The sequence below is a fragment of the Lampetra fluviatilis genome, chromosome 25, assembly GCF_964198595.1.
Source record: "Lampetra fluviatilis chromosome 25, kcLamFluv1.1, whole genome shotgun sequence".
Classification (NCBI taxonomy): Eukaryota; Metazoa; Chordata; class Hyperoartia; order Petromyzontiformes; family Petromyzontidae; genus Lampetra; species Lampetra fluviatilis.
Genome location: NC_136299.1, coordinates 7,529,710 through 7,548,161, shown reverse-complemented (window position 1 = coordinate 7,548,161; position 18,452 = coordinate 7,529,710). Strand labels below are relative to the sequence as shown.

Here is an 18,452-nt window from a genome sequence, read left to right as displayed (position 1 = left end):
GTGGTCAGCATCACGCCCGGCCATACTTGTCTCCCCAGATACAAATTTATGGTTGAGTGGACCTAGGGGTGGGCCACCACACACACGTGCGCACAGTACAACGCACCACGCGTACACACTACACATGTACACTCAAAGAGGCTTTATTTTCCTGATGCCACAATTGCTCCTGATTACGATCCCGCTGATGATGATGATGATTTTCATTATGCTGATGATGATATGATGATGCCACTGGTGATGCTGCTGATAATGCTGCTGCTGATGATTCTCATGATGCTGATAATGCTGCTGCTGATGCGGCTGCTGATGATGATGCTCATCATGTTGCTGATCATGCTGCTGCTGATGCTGCTGATGATGCTCATCATGTTGCTGATGCTGCTGCTGATGCTGATGATGCTGCTGATGATGATGCTGCTGCTGATGATGCTCATGATGCTGCTGATGATGCTGCTGATGATGCTTCTGCTGATGAATATGCCACAATTGCTCCTGATTACGATCCCGCTGATGATGATAATATTCATTATGCTGATGATGATATGATGATGCCACTGGTGATGCTGCTGATAATGCTGCTGCTGCTGATGATGCTGCTGATGATGCTACTGCTGATGATTCTCATGATGCTGCTGATGCTGATAATGCTGCTGCTGATGCGGCTGCTGATGATGATGCTCATCATGTTGCTGATCATGCTGCTGCTGATGCTGCTGATGATGCTCATCATGTTGCTGATGCTGCTGCTGATGCTGATGATGCTGCTGATGATGATGCTGCTGCTGATGATGCTCATGATGCTGCTGATGATGCTGCTGATGATGCTGCTGCTGATGAATATCATGCTGCTGCTGATGCTGATGATGCTGCTGCTCTTGTTGCAGTACCCCGGAGTGGCCCAGAGCATCGAGAGCGATGTGGAGAACCTGATGATGGTGCTCAGCGTGAGCAAGCTGCTCCCCGAGGGTGCGTGCCTCCACAGAGACCGGGGTCAGGGTCAGAGACCAGGGGTCAGGGTCAGAGATCAGGGGTCAGGGTCAGAGACCAGGGGTCAGAGACCAGGGGTCAGGGTCAGAAACCGAGACCAGGGGTCAGGGTCAGAGACCAGGGGTCAGGGTCAGAGACCAGGGGTCAGGGTCATGTGAACGTCTTCGTGACTGGTCTATGTGTTGGTGGGTGCATGTGTCCGTATTGCCGTGTCCATATGCTTGTTCGTGTACGTGTGTGTGTGTGCGTGTGGGGAGTGGTGGTGCAGTGGTTAGCGCATTGCGCTCCGAGCCCCGTGACCGGAGTTCGATTCCTACTCACGACCAATAATCGTGGCGAATATCTGAACTGGTCCTGGGCATCCCCTAGGTCGACTCAGCATTAATTGAGTACCTATTGCGGTGTGTAAACATCACCACTGGGTGAGACAAAGGCGGCCGGGCACGGTGTTTGCCACCCCCAACTCCCTCACGGACGCTGCTCGCTAGCAGCACTTGCCCCAAGAGTCCATCGAGGCTATAGGGGGAATCTTTGTCTTCGTGGTGCAGGGCTGTTTGCGGAGAGTGTGGTGGAGGTGCTGGGCCGGGAGCTCGCGTGGGAGTGCGACTACGAGCGCGAGGCCGCGTGCACGCGGCGCTTCCGGTGAGGCGCGCACACGCAACGAGCGCACGCACGGAGTGTCCCCGTGTCTCACTGCGTGTCCCCGTGACTCACTGCGTGTCCCCGTGTCTCCGTGTCCCCGTGTCCCCGTGTCTCACTGCATGTCCCCGTGTCTCCGTGTCTCCGTGTCCCCGTGTCCCCGTGACTCACTGCGTGTCCCCGTGTCTCCGTGTCCCCGTGTCTCACTGCATGTCCCCGTGTCTCCGTGTCTCCGTGTCCCCGTGTCCCCGTGACTCACTGCATGTCCCCGTGTCTCCGTGTCCCCGTGTCCCCGTGTCTCCGTGTCCCCGTGTCTCACTGCATGTCCCCGTGTCTCCATGTCTCCGTGTCCCCGTGTCCCCGTGACTCACTGCATGTCCCCGTGTCTCCGTGTCCCCGTGTCCCCGTGTCTCACTGCATGTCTCCGTGTCCCCGTGACTCACTGCATGTCCCCGTGTCTCCGTGTCCCCGTGTCCCCGTGTCTCACTGCATGTCCCCGTGTCCCCGTGTCCCCGTGTCTCACTGCATGTCCCCGTGTCTCCGTGTCCCCGTGTCCACGTGACTTACTCCGAGTCTCCGTGTCCCCGTGTCCACGTGACTCACTCCGTGTCCCCATGCCCTGTGTCTCCATGTCTCCTTGCCCCCATGTCTCCGTGACTCACTCCGTGTCCCCATATCTCCGTACCCCGTGTCCCTGTGTCTCTGTGTCTCCGTGTCCCCGTATCCCCGTGTCTCCGTGTGTCCGTGAGTCAGTCCGTGTCCCTGTGTCTCAGTGACTCACTCCGTGTCTCCGTGACTCACTCCGTGTTCCCGTGTCTCCGTGTTTCCGTGACTCACTCCGTGTTCCCGTGTCTCCGTGTCCGTGTGTCTCCGTGACTCACTCCGTGTCTCCGTGTCCCCCGTGTCCCTGTGCAGGACCCTGCTGCTGGAGGAGGAGGCGCTGTTCGTGCCGCGCGTGGTGGACGAGCTGAGCAGCGCCAGGGTGCTCACCACGGAGCTCGTGCCCGGCCTGCCGCTCGACCACACCGAGTCGCTCGACCAGGAGACGCGCAACTGGGTACGGGGTCACGGGGTCACGGGGTCTTGGGGTCACCCGGGGCCGCCAAGCGCAGTGAAGTTTATCAATGAACGAGTGGCTGAACGCGCCGCGCTTTTTCTTTGCGGTTGTTGCGGTGACGCCGTTATGGTTGGGTGTGTGTTGACGTGTGTATGTGTATTGGGACATGTGTGTGTGTGTGTTCCTGTATATGGGGATCTGTGGCTCACTGGTAAGCGTGCTGCGCTACGAACCCGGTGACCTGAGTTCGATTCCCGCTCACGACCAACAGCAGTGACGATTATCTTAAGCGGTTCTAAGCCTCTCCTACGTGGACCCAGCCTCAAATGAGTACTTGGTGTGATGTGTAAACATCGCCACTAGGAAGACAAAGGCGGTTGGGCGTGGTGCTGGCCACCCACCCCCTCGTGTGCAGTGCCGGCCATCGCAGGCGCTCGCTAACAGCACTTGTCCCTACAGCCTGTTAAGTTTATACAGGGGATCTTTGTCTTTGTGTGTGTTTGTGTATTCACGTGTTTGTATGTATATATGTTCATGTGTGTGTGTTAGCGAGCGTTACCAATATGCTGATGATGGAACATCAACTTAAAGCTTTCGTGACTGCAGGGATTCATCTTCTTGGTTCTTTCGGTAAAGTCACATAGAAGGGAAGTAATAAAATAATAAAAATAAAACATAATAAAATAAATATCACGACGTTTCGGACGGCTGCTGGCGTTGTGGCCGAAACGTCGTGATAATTATTTTATTATGTTTTATTTTTATTATTTGATTATTTCCCTTCTACGTGACTTTTCCGAAAGAACCAAGAAGATGGAATATCACTTACGCATTCTGCAAACGGGTCCACGCGTAATACCTACAGTTCTCCACCGTGCCAGACCCTTAACAGGTCCAGCGTGCCGTGTGTCTCTCGGCTGTGCAGATCTCCCTGCACATCATGCGCCTGTGCCTGCGAGAGCTCTTCGAGTTCCGCTTCATGCAGACCGACCCCAACTGGTCCAACTTCATCTACGACCCCGAGACCCGCAGAGTGAGTCACGGGGGGGGGGGGGGCCCATGTCCCAGGTGCCGGGTCCCAGAGTGGGTCACGGGGGGCCCACGTCCCAGGTCATAAGGTGCCAGGTCCCAGATCCCTGTGTACGCTGTATTCTAGATCCCAGGTCACAGGTGCCAAATCCCAGATCCCAGATCCCAGGTGTCACATTGCAAATCCCAAATTCCAGGCCCCAGATCCTCAGTGTCATAATCTAGATCCCAGGTCACAGGTCCCAGATGTCATCTTGCAGATCCCAGATATCAGATTCCAGGTTCCAGGTGCCAGATGTCACATTGCAGATCATCCCAGATACCAGATCGCAGGTGTGATCTTCCAGATTATTCCAGATCCTAGGTCCCAGATCCCAGGTGCCAAATTCCAGAAACCCAGTTTCCCAAATCCCAAGTGCAAGATCCCAGGCCCCAGATATCATATCTCGTATCATCGGTCTCAGATCCAAGTTTTTAATCCCAGATCTTATCCTTGGTCCCAGATGCCAGATGCCAGATTCCAGGTCTCCGAGCTCATATCTTGAGTCCCAGGATGGGTGGCAGGGTGGGAGGATGGGTGGGAAAGTGCCACCGCCTACTCTGTCGATCGAGGAAACTCGGAGGTAGCTCTGCAACATCCGCTTCTGCCGGCGCCTTCTCTGACACGGGGTGATGCGCGGCCCCTGCGAGATTTCCGAACCGTGCCACTCACTCACCAGAGGTCGCAAACGGGTTTTGATTCCTTACCCGTACTCGTACCCGGCCGCACCAGGGTCGCAAACGGGTACCCGTACCCGGCCGGGTATGGGTAGGGTACGGGTATCGGGTACCCGATTGCGACCTCTGGGATGAAGCCATGTTGCAGGCGCGGGTGGGTTGATTCTAGGAACTTGAATTGTGAGAAGAGACAAGACGTTGGGAAATGAGTGACAAACGGTGACTCACCAGTGACTCACGGCCTACCCGTACCTGGCCGCACCAGGGTCACAAACGGGTACCCGTACCCGTACCCGGTCGGGTACGGGTAGCCGGGTATCGGGCAGGGTACGGGTATCGGGTACCCGGTAACGACCTCTGTCACTCACTGACGCGACACGCGGCACAGCATGCGGGGCAAGGCGAGTGCCACGCCACGCTGGCTTGCGGAGGGCGCCACCTCGTGGCGGGTTCTTGGGATGCGTGCGCCTCTGTGCGTGTCTCGGGGAGCGGTGGTGCAGCGGTTAGCGCGCTGCGCTATGAACCCGGCGACACGAGTTCGATTCCCGCTCACGGCCACCACCAGTGACGATTATCTCAACCGGTCCCGGGCCTCCCCTAGGTCGACTCAGCCTCAAATGAGTATCTTGTGCGGTGTGTAAACATCGCCACTAGGGAGACAAAGGCGGTCGGGCGTGGTGCTGGCCACCCACCACCTCGTGTACCGTTCCGGCCTTCATAGGTGCTCGCTAACAGCACTTGTCCCTACAGTCTGTTAAGGCTATACGGGGGATCTTTGTCTTTGTCTCGATTCCCACAGCCAACATCGGCGATGAATATCCGAAACGGTCCTGGCCCCCCCCCCCCCCTAGGTCGACTCGGCCTTAAAACGAGTTCCTTGAAGTGCCGTGTAAACATCGCTACCGGGGAGACAAGGGCGGCCGGGCGCAGTGCTGGCCACACCGCCCCCTTCGTAGGCGCTCGCTCACAGCGCTTGCCCCAGAAGACGATCGTGGCGGGGGGCGGGGGGATGTTTGTCATTGTGTGCGCGTTGCGTTGCGCGCGCTCAGGTGGGGCTGCTGGATTTCGGAGCGAGCCGTGACTACGAGAAGCGATTCATCGACCACTTCCTCGAGGTGAGCGGCGGTGGCGGCGGTGGCAGAACTCCGTCTGTGAACCGTCGTGCGGCGAAACCTCCGGGGCGAGGTGGGGAGCAGGGGGGGGGGGCACAGGGGTCCGGCTATTGGGGGCATCTCTCCAGCAATTTGCACGCGGCAAGCGACCCACATCGCATCTCAACACGTTTGAAAGGGGCACCCTCCGTGGCAGCTGTCCCTGTGCGACATGAGTTGACTCAGAACCTTGCCGGGTGTCGGTCAGTCTGGCAGCAGGGGGAGATGATTGCTGCGGTGTGGTCTAGCAGGCGATGCGTCGGCCTCGTAGCAGTAGTAGTCACAGTAGTAGCATATTCACGGCCAATACACCCGCCGCAGTATTGACCAGGGCGGCCTGCCGGATTGTGACCGCGAATCTCGCCGTGCGAGCTGTCTCACCCCCCGCCGTTCCCACCCCCCCCCCCCACTCTACTCCCCCCCCCCCCACCCAGCTTGTGATGTCGGCATCATGCGGGGACAAGCGGCGTGTCGTGGAGGAGCTGCGGGAACTCAAGTTCCTCACGGGGTACGAGACCAAGGTGAGCGCGCCGCCACTCACCCCGCCACTCACCCCGTGCCTCACCCTGTCACTCACCCCGCCACTCACCCCGTGCCTCACCCCGTGCCTCACCCTGCCACTCACCCCGCCACTCACCCCGTGCCTCACCCCGCCACTCACCCCGCCACTCACCCCGTGCCTCACCCCACCACCCACCCCGCCACTCACCCTGCCACTCACCCCACCACGCACCCTGCCACTCACCCCGCCACTCACCCCGTGCCTCACCCTGCCACTCACCCCACCACGCACCCCGTGCCTCACCCCGTGCCTCACCCTGCCACTCACCCCGCCACTCACCCCGTGCCTCACCCTGCCACTCACCCCGTGCCTCACCCCACCACCCACCCCGCCACTCACCCTGCCACTCACCCCACCACGCACCCTGCCACTCACCCCGCCACTCACCCCGTGCCTCACCCTGCCACTCACCCCACCACGCACCCTGCCACCCACCCCGCCACTCACCCCGTGCCTCACCCTGCCACTCACCCCACCACGCACCCTGCCACTCACCCCGCCACTCACCCCGTGCCTCACCCTGCCACTCACCCCACCACGCACCCTGCCACTCACCCCGCCACTCACCCCGTGCCTCACCCTCCCACTCACCCCACCACTCACCCCGCCACTCACCCCGTGCCTCACCCCACCACCCACCCCGCCACTCACCCTGCCACTCACCCCACCACGCACCCTGCCACTCACCCCGCCACTCACCCCGTGCCTCACCCTGCCACTCACCCCACCACGCACCCTGCCACTCACCCCGCCACTCACCCCGTGCCTCACCCCACCACCCACCCCGCCACTCACCCTGCCACTCACCCCACCACGCACCCTGCCACTCACCCCGCCACTCACCCCGTGCCTCACCCTGCCACTCACCCCACCACGCACCCTGCCACTCACCCCGCCACTCACCCCGTGCCTCACCCTGCCACTCACCCCACCACGCACCCTGCCACTCACCCCGCCACTCACCCCGTGCCTCACCCTGCCACTCGCCCCATACCTCACCCCGTGCCTCAACCTAACCCTCACCCATCCCAGGAGGGAAGCTGTCACAGTGCCGTAATGGTCGGCGCACTGGAATTGCAATTTGGTCGATTACAACTCCCACCAACCCTCACCCTCTCACCCTCTCACCCTTTCACCCCTTTACCCCTCCTCTCTCACCCCGGCTCACCCCCCCCCCTCCCCTCCCCAGCTGCTGGAGGACACGCACGTGGACGCGGTGATGATCATCGGGGAGGCCTTCTCGGGGGACGCCGCCTTCGACTTCGGCTCCCAGTCCACGGCGCGCCGCGTCGTCGGCCTCATGCCCAGCGTCATGCGCCAGCGCCTGGCGCCCCCGCCCGAGGAGAGCTACTCGCTGCTGCGCAAGCTCTCCGGCTCATTCCTCATCTGCGCCAGGCTCGGTGCGCGCATCTCCTGCCGCCCGCTCTTCCTCGACGTCTACAACAAATATCGGGCGAGCGCGTGATCGCGCGCACGGGCGGGCGGGCGGGCGGGATGGCCGGTGGGGGTGTGGGTGGATGGGTGGGAGGGCGAGATGGTGGGTGGGTGGGCGAGCTGGTGGACAAGTGAGCGGAGAAGATGATGTGCCGGCTGGTGGGTGGGCGAGAGAACAAGCTGGCGGATGAGCGAGCCAGTTGCAGCGCGGGCGAGTTTATAATCTGTTGGGCGAGCAAACGAACAGATGGGTGGGTGGGTAGGCGAGCGAGCGAGCGGACAAGCAGGTGGACTGGCGAGTTGGTGAGCGGGCTAATGAGTCGGTGAGCGGGCTAATGAGTCGGTGAGCGTGCAAGGAACGACGATCGACGGAGGCCAATAGCGGCTGCAGCTCGGACTGTGAACAGCGGTGGAGGAGACTTGAGTGTGGGTCTTTTGTTCCATTTGGGGTTTGAAAGTTCTCCGTGACCGGCGCTTGGGATGGACGGCGAGCGTGGGATGACTGGGAGCTTTGAGAGCGGCGAGCGAGCGGATTCACCGGGAAAACGATTCCCCTTTTGTGTTGTTTTTGGGGCCTTGCCGACGAGCAGTGACTTTGGTTTTATCTGCGAACGCCCCGTTGGCGGTTTTGTGATCTTCCTTCCGTTGTCTTGAACTCTGTCTCGTGGAGACTTTCACGAACTCTGCGGGCCGCCGACCTTTGAACTTTCGCGGGTGCCGCCCCGTCTCCGAGAAGGCGTTTTCAACGTGGCAGAAGGGGGGGGGGGGAAAAAATAATCGTCGCGAATGACGAAAGAAAAACTCGACTTCTGAACCTTCCCTGATAAAAATGTCTTTTTGTTTTTGTTTCGAGTTTAACATCCGAGCCCTCGACGCAACGCGCGTTAGCGAGCGCCCACCGACGCGATCACGCCGAGCCGAAACCACAAAGGCTGTTCCAGAAACGCATCCTCCACAAGGTGACGACGTCTACAAGACGGCGCCTGCACACGGAAGACCGCGCGGCAAACTTTCACCTCTTACCGCTTTTGAGCTCTTGACCTTTACAGGAGGTCACCGGGGGGTGGCGGGGGGGGGGGGCCGGCTTTGAGGCACAAGCTCCCGTCGCTGGTGCTGAGCCGGCCGTTGAGTCGACCAGAGGCCCGCCAGCGTTGTTGGCGGAGATGGAAGTCTGCGACGTATTTTGCAGGGTGCGTCCGAATTTGCGGAAAAAAAGGATTCCCATACCAAGTTTTACGCTGAAATTGTTTTTTTTGGCGAAACGTTTTTGGCAGAAACTGCCCCAAAATTAAGATGTTCTTTCCATTTCTTTTGTTTCTCGGTGGAAATCTCCAACGCAATTTACGCGTTTTGCTTTGAGTTTTTGTTATTTTGCTGCGGCAATGCGATTGCCGCCAATTTTTTCAGCCACCCCCCTCCACCAAAATCGGCGGAAGTCGCCGTTTGGCGGAACGCAGCGTGGCAGGATTCGCCCCCCGCCGTGAGCAATGGGGGGGGGGGGGGGTGGAACCGCGGAGCGGCGGTGAAACCGCAACCGCTAGCCGCTGCCTTCGCGACACAAAAAGAAAAATACTAAATTGATATATTTTTCCAAAACGAATTGAAATCACGCCAATCGCCGTCGTTGCTGACGCGGCGTTCTTTGTTGTTTTGTCACGCGGCGGCCGCTTCACGCGAACGACTGCGTTGCAAAACGAGGTTGTAGACGGCGCTTATTCGTTATCGTTGCTGCTGCTGCTGCTGCTGCAGACAGTGATGACGACGACGAGGGTGGCAGTGATGTTTTGTTGTTGTTGTTGTTGTTGATTTAGATTTGTGGTTCCTTTTTTTTAAAACAAGTGTTAATTTCCTTGCCCATGGGAGGGCGGCAGATGGGGAGCGTTGTCACGGTGACACCGCTCCTGATTTCTCACGTGAGTCCAGCAGCAGCAGCAGAGCAGCAGAGAAGGCCCTGGGTGAGAGGGCAAAGAATCTGGTGAGCGGAGGCCCTGGGTGGGTGAGTGAAGGTCCTGGTGAGACAGTGAAGGCCCTGGATGAAAGTGAAGGCCCAGGTGAGTTAAGGCTCTGGGAGGGTGAATGAGTGACGGCCCTAGTGGGTGGGTGAGAGAAGGCCCTGGTGGGTGACTGAAGGCCCTGGTGGGTGGGTGAAGGCCCTAGTGGATGAGTGACAGCCCTAGTGGGTGGGTGACTGAAAGCCCTGGTGGGTGAAAGAAGGCCCTATTGGATGAGAGAAGACCCAAGTGGGTAGGAGAGTGAAGGCCCTAGTGGGTGGGTGAAGGCCTTGGTGGGTGGGTGAAAGAAGGCCCTAGTGGGTGGGTGGGAGAAGGCCCTGGTGGGTGGATGAAGGCCCTAGTGGATGAGTGAGGGCCCTAGTGGGTGGGTGACTGAAGGCCCTGGTGGGTGAAAGAATGCCCTATTGGATGAGAGAAGACCCAAGTGGGTAGGAGAGTGAAGGCCCTAGTGGGTGGGTGAAGGCTCTGGTGAGAGAAGGCCCAAGTGGATAGGCCGCACAGTACATTAGTTGAGCAGTGGCGCTGCGCTGTGTGTGTTTACCCAAGTTGCAGTCAACACCAACGTAACATTCAATTGAAATAAATAAAGAACAAAAAAATATATAATCATCCCTCCCCCACCCCCCCCAAAAAAAACAACCTTGAGATAGTTAAGTTTTGTGCTCTTAGTAGTTTACTCTCAGTTTTGTATTTGTATCATTTTGAAGTTTGTCGTCATGAATCATTGCGATCCCGATGGGCTTATCTACCTAACGAGTCGGTCTCGTCTCTCGGGATTTCGTGACGAGGTCACTTGGGCTACGTCACAGACCCCCCCCCCGATCCCTACGTCACAGACCGAGCCCCCCCCGACCCCTACGTCACAGACCGGCCCCCTCCCCGCCCACCGGGAAAAAATGTACTGCCCCCCCCCCACCACCACCACCCCTCCTCCCCCCAATTCGAGCCCGATTGTCATACAGGCTGCACCACGTGGGACGAGGCATCCGTTCGGAGCGCGTGCAGCTTTGCGGACACAGAATAGACGTGCACGCCGTGCCGACGTTTCACGTCCGCGCGCTGGTAACTTGGGGTTTGTTGGATAGACGCCTGAAGAAGGACCCGGCCCCTTGCGAGCAAAAAACGTCGGACGTCGCATTCGAACAGCACGCGGTACAAACTCGGGTTGCCACCTCTGAGATATGAAACAACAACACAAAACAGCGACATGTCACGGGGTAGAGGAATATATCACCGTACCAGTAGAGGTGGGAACTGTGAGTAACAAAAGCAAACCTTGCCGTGAGTGGTGCAGTACTGGAGTAGAATTATCACGCAATGGACAAACACCGGGACATGGAATCCGGGATTGTCCCGGAACCTGCACCAGTTGACGTCTCGTCCTGGACGAGGAGGACAATCGTAGCGAACACGTGGGACAGGTGGCAAACCTTCGTGCGGGAATCTTGACGGCACGTGGAGCGGAACGTCGGACCGTCGCATCTGAAGGAAGAGCAGGCGGCAGCGGCTTGGGCGACTCGGCGGGCAGCGTGGTGCTTCTGTGCCGGCCTTGACGATGAATTCGCGCGATGATGTATTTAGCTCTCTCTCTCTCGAGGTTTTATTTGTTGATGCGGCGTATCGCGCTGTTGCGTGTTTGTTGTTAGTTTCTGTGAGCCACCCCTCTCTCCCTCCCCCCTTGGCTGTGCTGGTTTCATGAGTTATTTGTCCACGCGTGGTAGAGGCTCAAATAAAAACGACGACGACGACGACAACACGTGTTCGGCGAGATTTGATGGAGGTCTTTGTTGTTGTGGCCGCTTGCAGCTCTGTACCCGTGGCGATTCGGAATCAGAATAGTTGTTGACGCTGGACGAATCCGATAAGCTGTAAAGCTCTTGTTCGCAGACGTCCAGTAAGGGGACAGCTCACCACATGGAAGGAGGAGTCTCGGAGTCGAGGACCTCTGGGATATATAAAATGTATGGGAGCAAAGCGAGGAAGGAACGGGAGATAAAAGAGAGAGGAATAATAATAATAAAAATGTAATACTTAAAAAAACACGTTTTAATTAAATGTACCGTACTCGTAATGGCAGAACTCCACGACTACAGGAAGTGGCCCCGCAGCTTGCCACAGCGTCAGGGGCCCCGTGGTGATTTACAGGCAACGTGAGTTGAGCGTGGACAATTAGAGCCGTAAAAAAAATTGTTTTAAAATGTATATTTTTATTTTTTATGATAGAATATAGTATTGTCATCAGTATGACATACCTATACCACGTTTGCAGTCGATACATTGGGAAGACGGTTGAAATTGAGTTACAAGATTTGAGGATATGACAACAGACAGAGTGAGTTAATAAAAAGCGTGTAAAATGTTTTGAAATATATATTAACATTTTTATGATAGAATATAGTCTCGTCATCAGTATGACATAAGTATACCAAGTTTGCAGTCGACAGCACATTGGGAAGTGGGTAAAAATTGAGTTACAACATTTTTAAGGATACGACAACAGACGGAGTGAGTTAAATAAAACTGCGTAATAATAAAAATAGCAGGAAGCGAGAGGCAATGTTCGCAACATAAACCCAGCGACGGGGTCAGGAGGGATGAGAGGGAGGAGGAGGAGAAAGCGACATTACACGGTCAACCCCCCCCCGCCTGCCCCCATCAACAGGTTCCTAAACAAGTGCATTGTGTTCTTGGTTCTTTCGGTAAAGTCACGTAGAATGGAAATAATAAAATAATAAAAATGAAACAATAAAAACCGAGTCTGTCTTCTCGACAGACCTGTTCTTCACCTGAGGACGGCTGCTTGCGTTGTGGCCGAAACGTCGTGAGAATTATTTTATTATGTTTAATTTTTTATTATTGTATTATTTCCATTCTACGTGACTTTACCGAAAGAACCAAGAAGATGAATCCCTGCAGTCACGAAAGCTTTAAATCGAAATTTAAGTGCATTGTGACTCACCTTGTCTCAGGCAACCATCGCAATGCAGCTGGGCACATCTCACCGATTGGCAGCAGCGGCAGACAGCTGCAGCCCGGTGTCTCTCCCTACTTGGGACTCATCAGCACAGCGGAGTCACCGTGATGATGAGGTCATTGCTCGTCGTTTATAAGAACAGATTGGAATAAACACACAACTGAACACATTCGCTAATTTTCGATTTAAAGCTTTCGTTACTGCAGGGATTCGTATTCTTTGGTTCTTTCGGTAAAGTCACGTAGAAGGAAAATAATAAAATAATAAAATTGAAACAATACAATTCTCACGACGTTTCGATTGCAACACAAGCAATCATCATCAGGTGATGATCAGTTTTCGATTACAACACAAGCAATCATCATCAGGTGATGGTCAGTTTTCGATTGCAACACAAGCAATCGTCATCAGGTGATGATGATTGCTTGTGTTGCAATCGAAACGTCGTGAGAATTTTATTTTTTATATTTTTACTATTGTATTATTTCCCTTCTACGTGACTTTACCGAAAGAACCAAGAATACAATACATTCGCTAAAAACACGCAAGAGTCATCTGCGCTATGAAGAAGGAGGCCATTGCCCGAAACGTCGCCTGCCTTATAACGTTATCCTATATCACCAGCGTCCTCCGTCCGGTCATTCTCGGCGTGTGAGTGCCGGAGACGTGACAGCAGGGGGCGCAACGTGAGCACAGTAACACGCGCGTGGTGCCTCGTGAGAGCCCCCCCCCCCCCCCCCAAGGGGTTCCTCATCGCAAGGTCCCGCGGGTCACTGGCAGCTCCTAGTGGCCTTTAGTGCGCCCACCCCCCACCCCCCCCGACGAGACACAACGAGTGAGAAGAGCGGTGGAGGGTAAGTGGATGGTGAGTGGTAGGGGTGGTGATAGCCTGGTGGCGGTGAGTGTGTGGTGGTGGTGAGTGAGTGGTAGGGGTGGTGATTGTGGTGGTGTGTGGTGGTGGTGAGAGTGTGGTGGTGGTGGTGAGTGTGTGGCGGTGGTGTGTGAGTAGTAGGGGTGGTGTGTGAGTGGTAGGGTGGTGGTGTGTGAGTGGTAGGGGGTGGTGAGTGTGTGGTGGTGGTGGTGGTGAGAGTGTGGTGGTGAGAGTGTGGTGGTGGTGGTTAGTGTGTGGCGGTGGTGTGTGAGTGGTAGGGGTGGTGAGTGTGTGGTGGTGGTGGTGAGTGTGTGGTGGTGGTGGTGGTGGTGAGAGTGTGGTGGTGATGAGTGTGTAGTGGTGAGCGAGTGGTAGGGGTGGTGAGAGTGTGGTGGTGAGTGTGTGGTGGTGAGTGGTAGGGGTGGTGATTGTGGTGGTAGTGGTGGTGGTGAGTGTGTGGTGGTGGTGAGAGTATGGTGGTGGTGGTGAGAGTGTGGTGGTGGTGGTGTGTGAGTGGTAGGGGTAGTGAGTGGTAGGGGTGGTGGTGAGTGAGTGAATGGTGATAAGTCGGTGGTGGCAGTGATATTTCTGTTGAGTGGATGGCGGTGTCTTGTGTCGTGATTCGAGTCGCGACCCCTAATCAAACGGGTCACGGATCCTTTATTTAGCTCTCGACGAGGAACTGAGTGGCGAAGCTACCCCACGATTGCCTCGCACTGAATGGCCGCTGATTTGCTCTTGTGCAAGGGTCACTCTCGCCCCCTTCATAATTCTCTCTTCGTGCCAGCGAATCGCCCTCGACCCTTCTATCGCTCGTTCACCGTCAATATTCTTGCAGAGGATCGCCCTGCCATGCTGCGCATCGCCCTTGCTTGGTCCGCAGACATCGGAGATTAAGGGGCCGTCCATAAATGACGTCACGCACCTAGGGGGGGGGGAGGGGTCAGATATTTGTGACGATGTGTGACGAGGGGGGGGGAGGGGGTTGAGAAATGTGACGTCATATCAAAATGCGCAACTTTGAATAAATATAGATTTGTTATAACAACACTAATTGTTATAACAACACTCCTACAACGTCAGAGTGTAGCGCCACATTAAATACGCACTACAATGACAATAGTTTAAAGCGATTTGAAGCGTGTTTTATTTTCAAAATGGAAATATGGTTTGGGGGGGGGGGCGCAGCTTTGTGACGTCATATTTGAGGGGGGGGGGTCTGACTTTTGTGACGCCGTGTGACGAGGGGGGGGGGCGTCAAAAATCGTCCAAAATCGCGTGACGTCATTTATGGAAGGCCCCTAAGGTAAAGATAATATGATGCGGATGTGAATTACAATTCCCTCTAAACCGCTTTGCTCAAAGCCTGTCTTTGAGGAGGCTCTGGCTAATATTCTACACGTGAGGGGGGGCGGGCAGGTACGGGGGGGGGGGGTGGGGGGGGCACGTAAATCGGGGAGGCATTCATCCGGCAGTGGTTCGATCACGGCTGATGATAGGTGAAGCAGGCAATCTCACCCCCCCCCCCCCCCCATTCGTACATCTGCATCTCCACGGCGAAAAACATTAAAGCATTCATTGCGCGTGCCGTCAAATCCCTTGCCTGGCTGCTAGTTTACGAGCAGCGGTGCAGCGAAGCCGACGAGACGCCGAATATAGGAAGCGATCCATAGTTCGGCTGATGGAATTCGTGGCTGAAAACGATCGTGGCGACACATTGTTTGGCGACGCTGCCTCGTAGTCTGTGGTGCACAGGCACAGACAACAGTGACAGCTCAACACGTTACACCATTGGTACCTCATTTGCCAGAAGAAAAAATATGATAATTGTTTTTTTTACCCTTCTATCTGGCAACAAAACTGACACCTTTTTTTACAAGGAGTCATGCATCTGGTCCAACACCATGTGACGCCTTTTGGCGTCATCTGGTCCAACCCATGTGAGACTAGGCTCTTAGGAAAGCTGTCTCGGGTGTGGACCAATCAACTTCAAGGACAGTGCATACATTATCAGAGTTGTTGTTTTTTGTTTGCATTATGACTGCAGGTATTGTGGTCAATGCAAACATGACTCCTTGTAAAAAAAGTGTCAGTTTTGTTGCCAGATAGAAGGGTAAAAAAACAATCATCAGCTCAACACGTTGTCAAGAGCGAGGCTGGGCCCCACGGTGGCTAGGAGATGTTAACTTCATCGCCTGGTATGCAGGAGGTCGTGGGTTCGATGCCGACCCTGACGCCTGTGTGTTTGGGGTTTGCGTGTCTCTCGCCCCGTGGTCGTGTAGATTTTTCTCCGGGTCCTCCCGTTGTTCCCTCTACATTCACGTGTTTAGAGTGTATCTGGCTGCTGTACATTTCCACACGATGAGGGCGTTGCCTGGTCAAATGAAAAGTAGTTCAGTTGAGTTACTGCGGCCTTAACAATTCAAGAAACAAATCCCACGAGACAATGCGGTTTGATTTGCTCTGTCGATCGGGTGGTGGCGGTTCTGATGACATACACGCCACGATCTAAGTGCAAAGAACACTCACGAACGATCAACTTGTTCTGTTCCGCGTTGGGTTTGTCGTTTAGTTATTTACTCCAGCGCCTTCCACCTTGGACCATCACCACCATCACCACCATCACTACCATCACCACCATCACCACCATCACCACCATCACTACCATCACCACCATCACCACCATCACCACCATCATCACCATCACCACCATCACCACCATCACCACCATCACTACCATCACCACCATCACCACCATCACTACCATTACCACTATCACTACCATCACCACCATCACCGCCAACACTACCATCACCACTATCACCACCATCATCGCCATCAATGTTGCTCGACTCCCTTCCCGTGGACGTGGGGGAGGTTACATACCCTGGCTCGCCAGACTAAAGCAGTACAACAAGCGAACTAATCTGCCATCTGTTTCCATCCCAGTTTAACACGTAGGCAGACCTGGTCTTCACCTGAGGACGGCTGCTTGCGTTGTGGCCGAAACGTCTTGAGAATTATTTTATTATGTTTTATTTTTATTATTTTATTACTTCCCTTCTACGTGACTTTACCGAAAGAACCAAGAAGATGAGTTATTATTATTTATTTATTATCATTACCATCATCAGCTCCCTCGCTGCTTCTCCGCCACGCACTTGGCTCGGCGGCTCCCCGCGTTCTTCGCTGAACCCGCGTGTTGGGCGCGGAACGAAGACGGCGTCCAATTAATCAATTAATCAGCGAGCACCACTCAGGACCGCTCTCTCAGCCCCCCCCCCCTTCCCCAGCTCGCCCTGGAGGAGCCCGATTCCTAACGCGGGGGGAGGGGGGTGGTGCGCTCAGGTGACCCCGTACCGTGACCCGTGACCCTGGCTGGAATGGCGAGGTGGGAGGCGGGGTATTATAAACACTGGGTGGGTGGGGGCCGACACGACACAGTCAATGTCATACAAACTGCATCCTTGACTTTGTGAGAATTTAGAAGTGGGGGTGGGGGGGTGGGGTGGGGGGTGGGCTTAGTCTTCAGTTTTAGGGGGGGCACAGACCACAGCAGAGCCCCAGCTGCGGTGCTGGGTGGCGCAATGACCGAGCGCACTCAGCCACGCAACTTTGTCAAACCCGAGTTAGTTTCTCGTGCCGAGGGGCGACATCGTCAGTTGTCGCGGGATAAACGTCTCTCTGAACAGCTCCAGGCACCCCCACCGCACCCCACCTCACCCTGCCCGCACTGACCCGCGCGGTGAGGTATGGTCAATCAAGTGACACAACCCCAGTCGCCGCGGTGGTGGTAGGGCCACCGTCCAGCAGTGGATTGTCCAGGAGGATGCCCAACAACAACAAAGACGACGACGACGGTCGTCATCACCGTGCCCGTGTCCACATCCCGGCGAGATTTGAAGCGACGTCGACCTCGGATCCGTGCGTGGAGCGAGCGCGAGGCGAGGAGGGCGGAGAAGCGTCCCAGCGCAGAGATCGCGAGAGGAGGACCACCTCGATCCGTCGCGGGGAGGGGGGCAAGGTGGGGGGGCAAAGTGGGGGGGGGGGGGGCAAGGTGGGGAGGGGCAAGGTGGGGGGGGCAAGGTGGGGGGGGCAAGGTGGGAAGGGGGCAAGGTGGGGGGGGGCAAGGTGGGGGGGGCAAGGTGGGGGGGGAAAGGTGGGGAGGTGGGCAAGGTGGGGGGGGGCAAGGTGGGAAGGGGGCAAGGTGGGGGGGGGGCAAGGTGGGGGGGGCAAGGTGGGGGGGCAAGGTGGGAAGGGGGCAAGGTGGGGGGGGGGGGCAAGGTGGGGGGGGCAAGGTGGGGGGGGGGGTAAGGTGGGGGGGGGGCAAGGTGGGGGGCAGGGGGAGAAATGCGCCGCGCTCGTGTTGAGTTTCCGATCCGCGTTCGAGACCCGGCCTGGGCTTTAATCAAACGCGCGATTATCTAACACCGCTCGCCTCCCCCCCCGTCACGTCTCTCTCGCTTCCCTCCTTTGTTCAGCTCGTCCCATTTTAGCCTCTTTAATCATTAAACACCTTTCCCCACAATTTGAAAGAAGAAACGTTTTTGTCTCTCAATCTCCACCCACACCGCCCCCCCCAACCCCATGGTCCTCCTCCTCCCCACCGCCTCCCCCCCACTACCTCCATCCCTCCCACCGCCCCCACAAATAAAAAATAGTATGTTGAAACACGTGAATTGTTTATTAGATTCGTTTCATTTCGGCGTACTTTTTTATATGTATAAAGTATTCACCTGATTAAAAGACGCACCCACCCCCCCTCGCCCCCCCCCCCCCGTTTCTTCAAGCAAAAGTGTTGGGTGCGTCTTATAATCCGGTCGGCGTGTGTGTTTGTGAGCATGCTTCTTAAATCCTTGTGGGGGGAGGGGGTGGTTAGGAGGGTTGGGGGGGGTGGTTAGGGGGGTTGGGGCCTTGAGCCACTTGGGTGCACCTTGAGCCGTGGCTTGGCGATGGTGGCGGTGGTGGCGATGGTGGTGGTGGTGGCGGTGGTGGCGGCGATGGTGATAGTGGCGG

The 18,452-nt window shown here is 56.2% G+C and overlaps 1 protein-coding gene across 1 annotated transcript in view; it reads left to right on the top strand.

Moving 5' to 3' along the window:
* The window catches only part of LOC144941751 (atypical kinase COQ8B, mitochondrial-like), a 47,376-nt gene extending 39,763 nt beyond the window's left edge, over nt 1-7,613 (top strand). The window contains 7 exon segments of the mRNA XM_078868164.1: nt 888-969; nt 1,539-1,632; nt 2,545-2,686; nt 3,612-3,719; nt 5,482-5,547; nt 6,018-6,104; nt 7,335-7,613. Of these exon segments, the coding sequence (XP_078724290.1) occupies nt 888-969; nt 1,539-1,632; nt 2,545-2,686; nt 3,612-3,719; nt 5,482-5,547; nt 6,018-6,104; nt 7,335-7,610 (855 nt within the window). The 3' untranslated portion in view covers nt 7,611-7,613.
* The last annotated feature ends 10,839 nt before the right edge of the window (nt 7,614-18,452 follow it).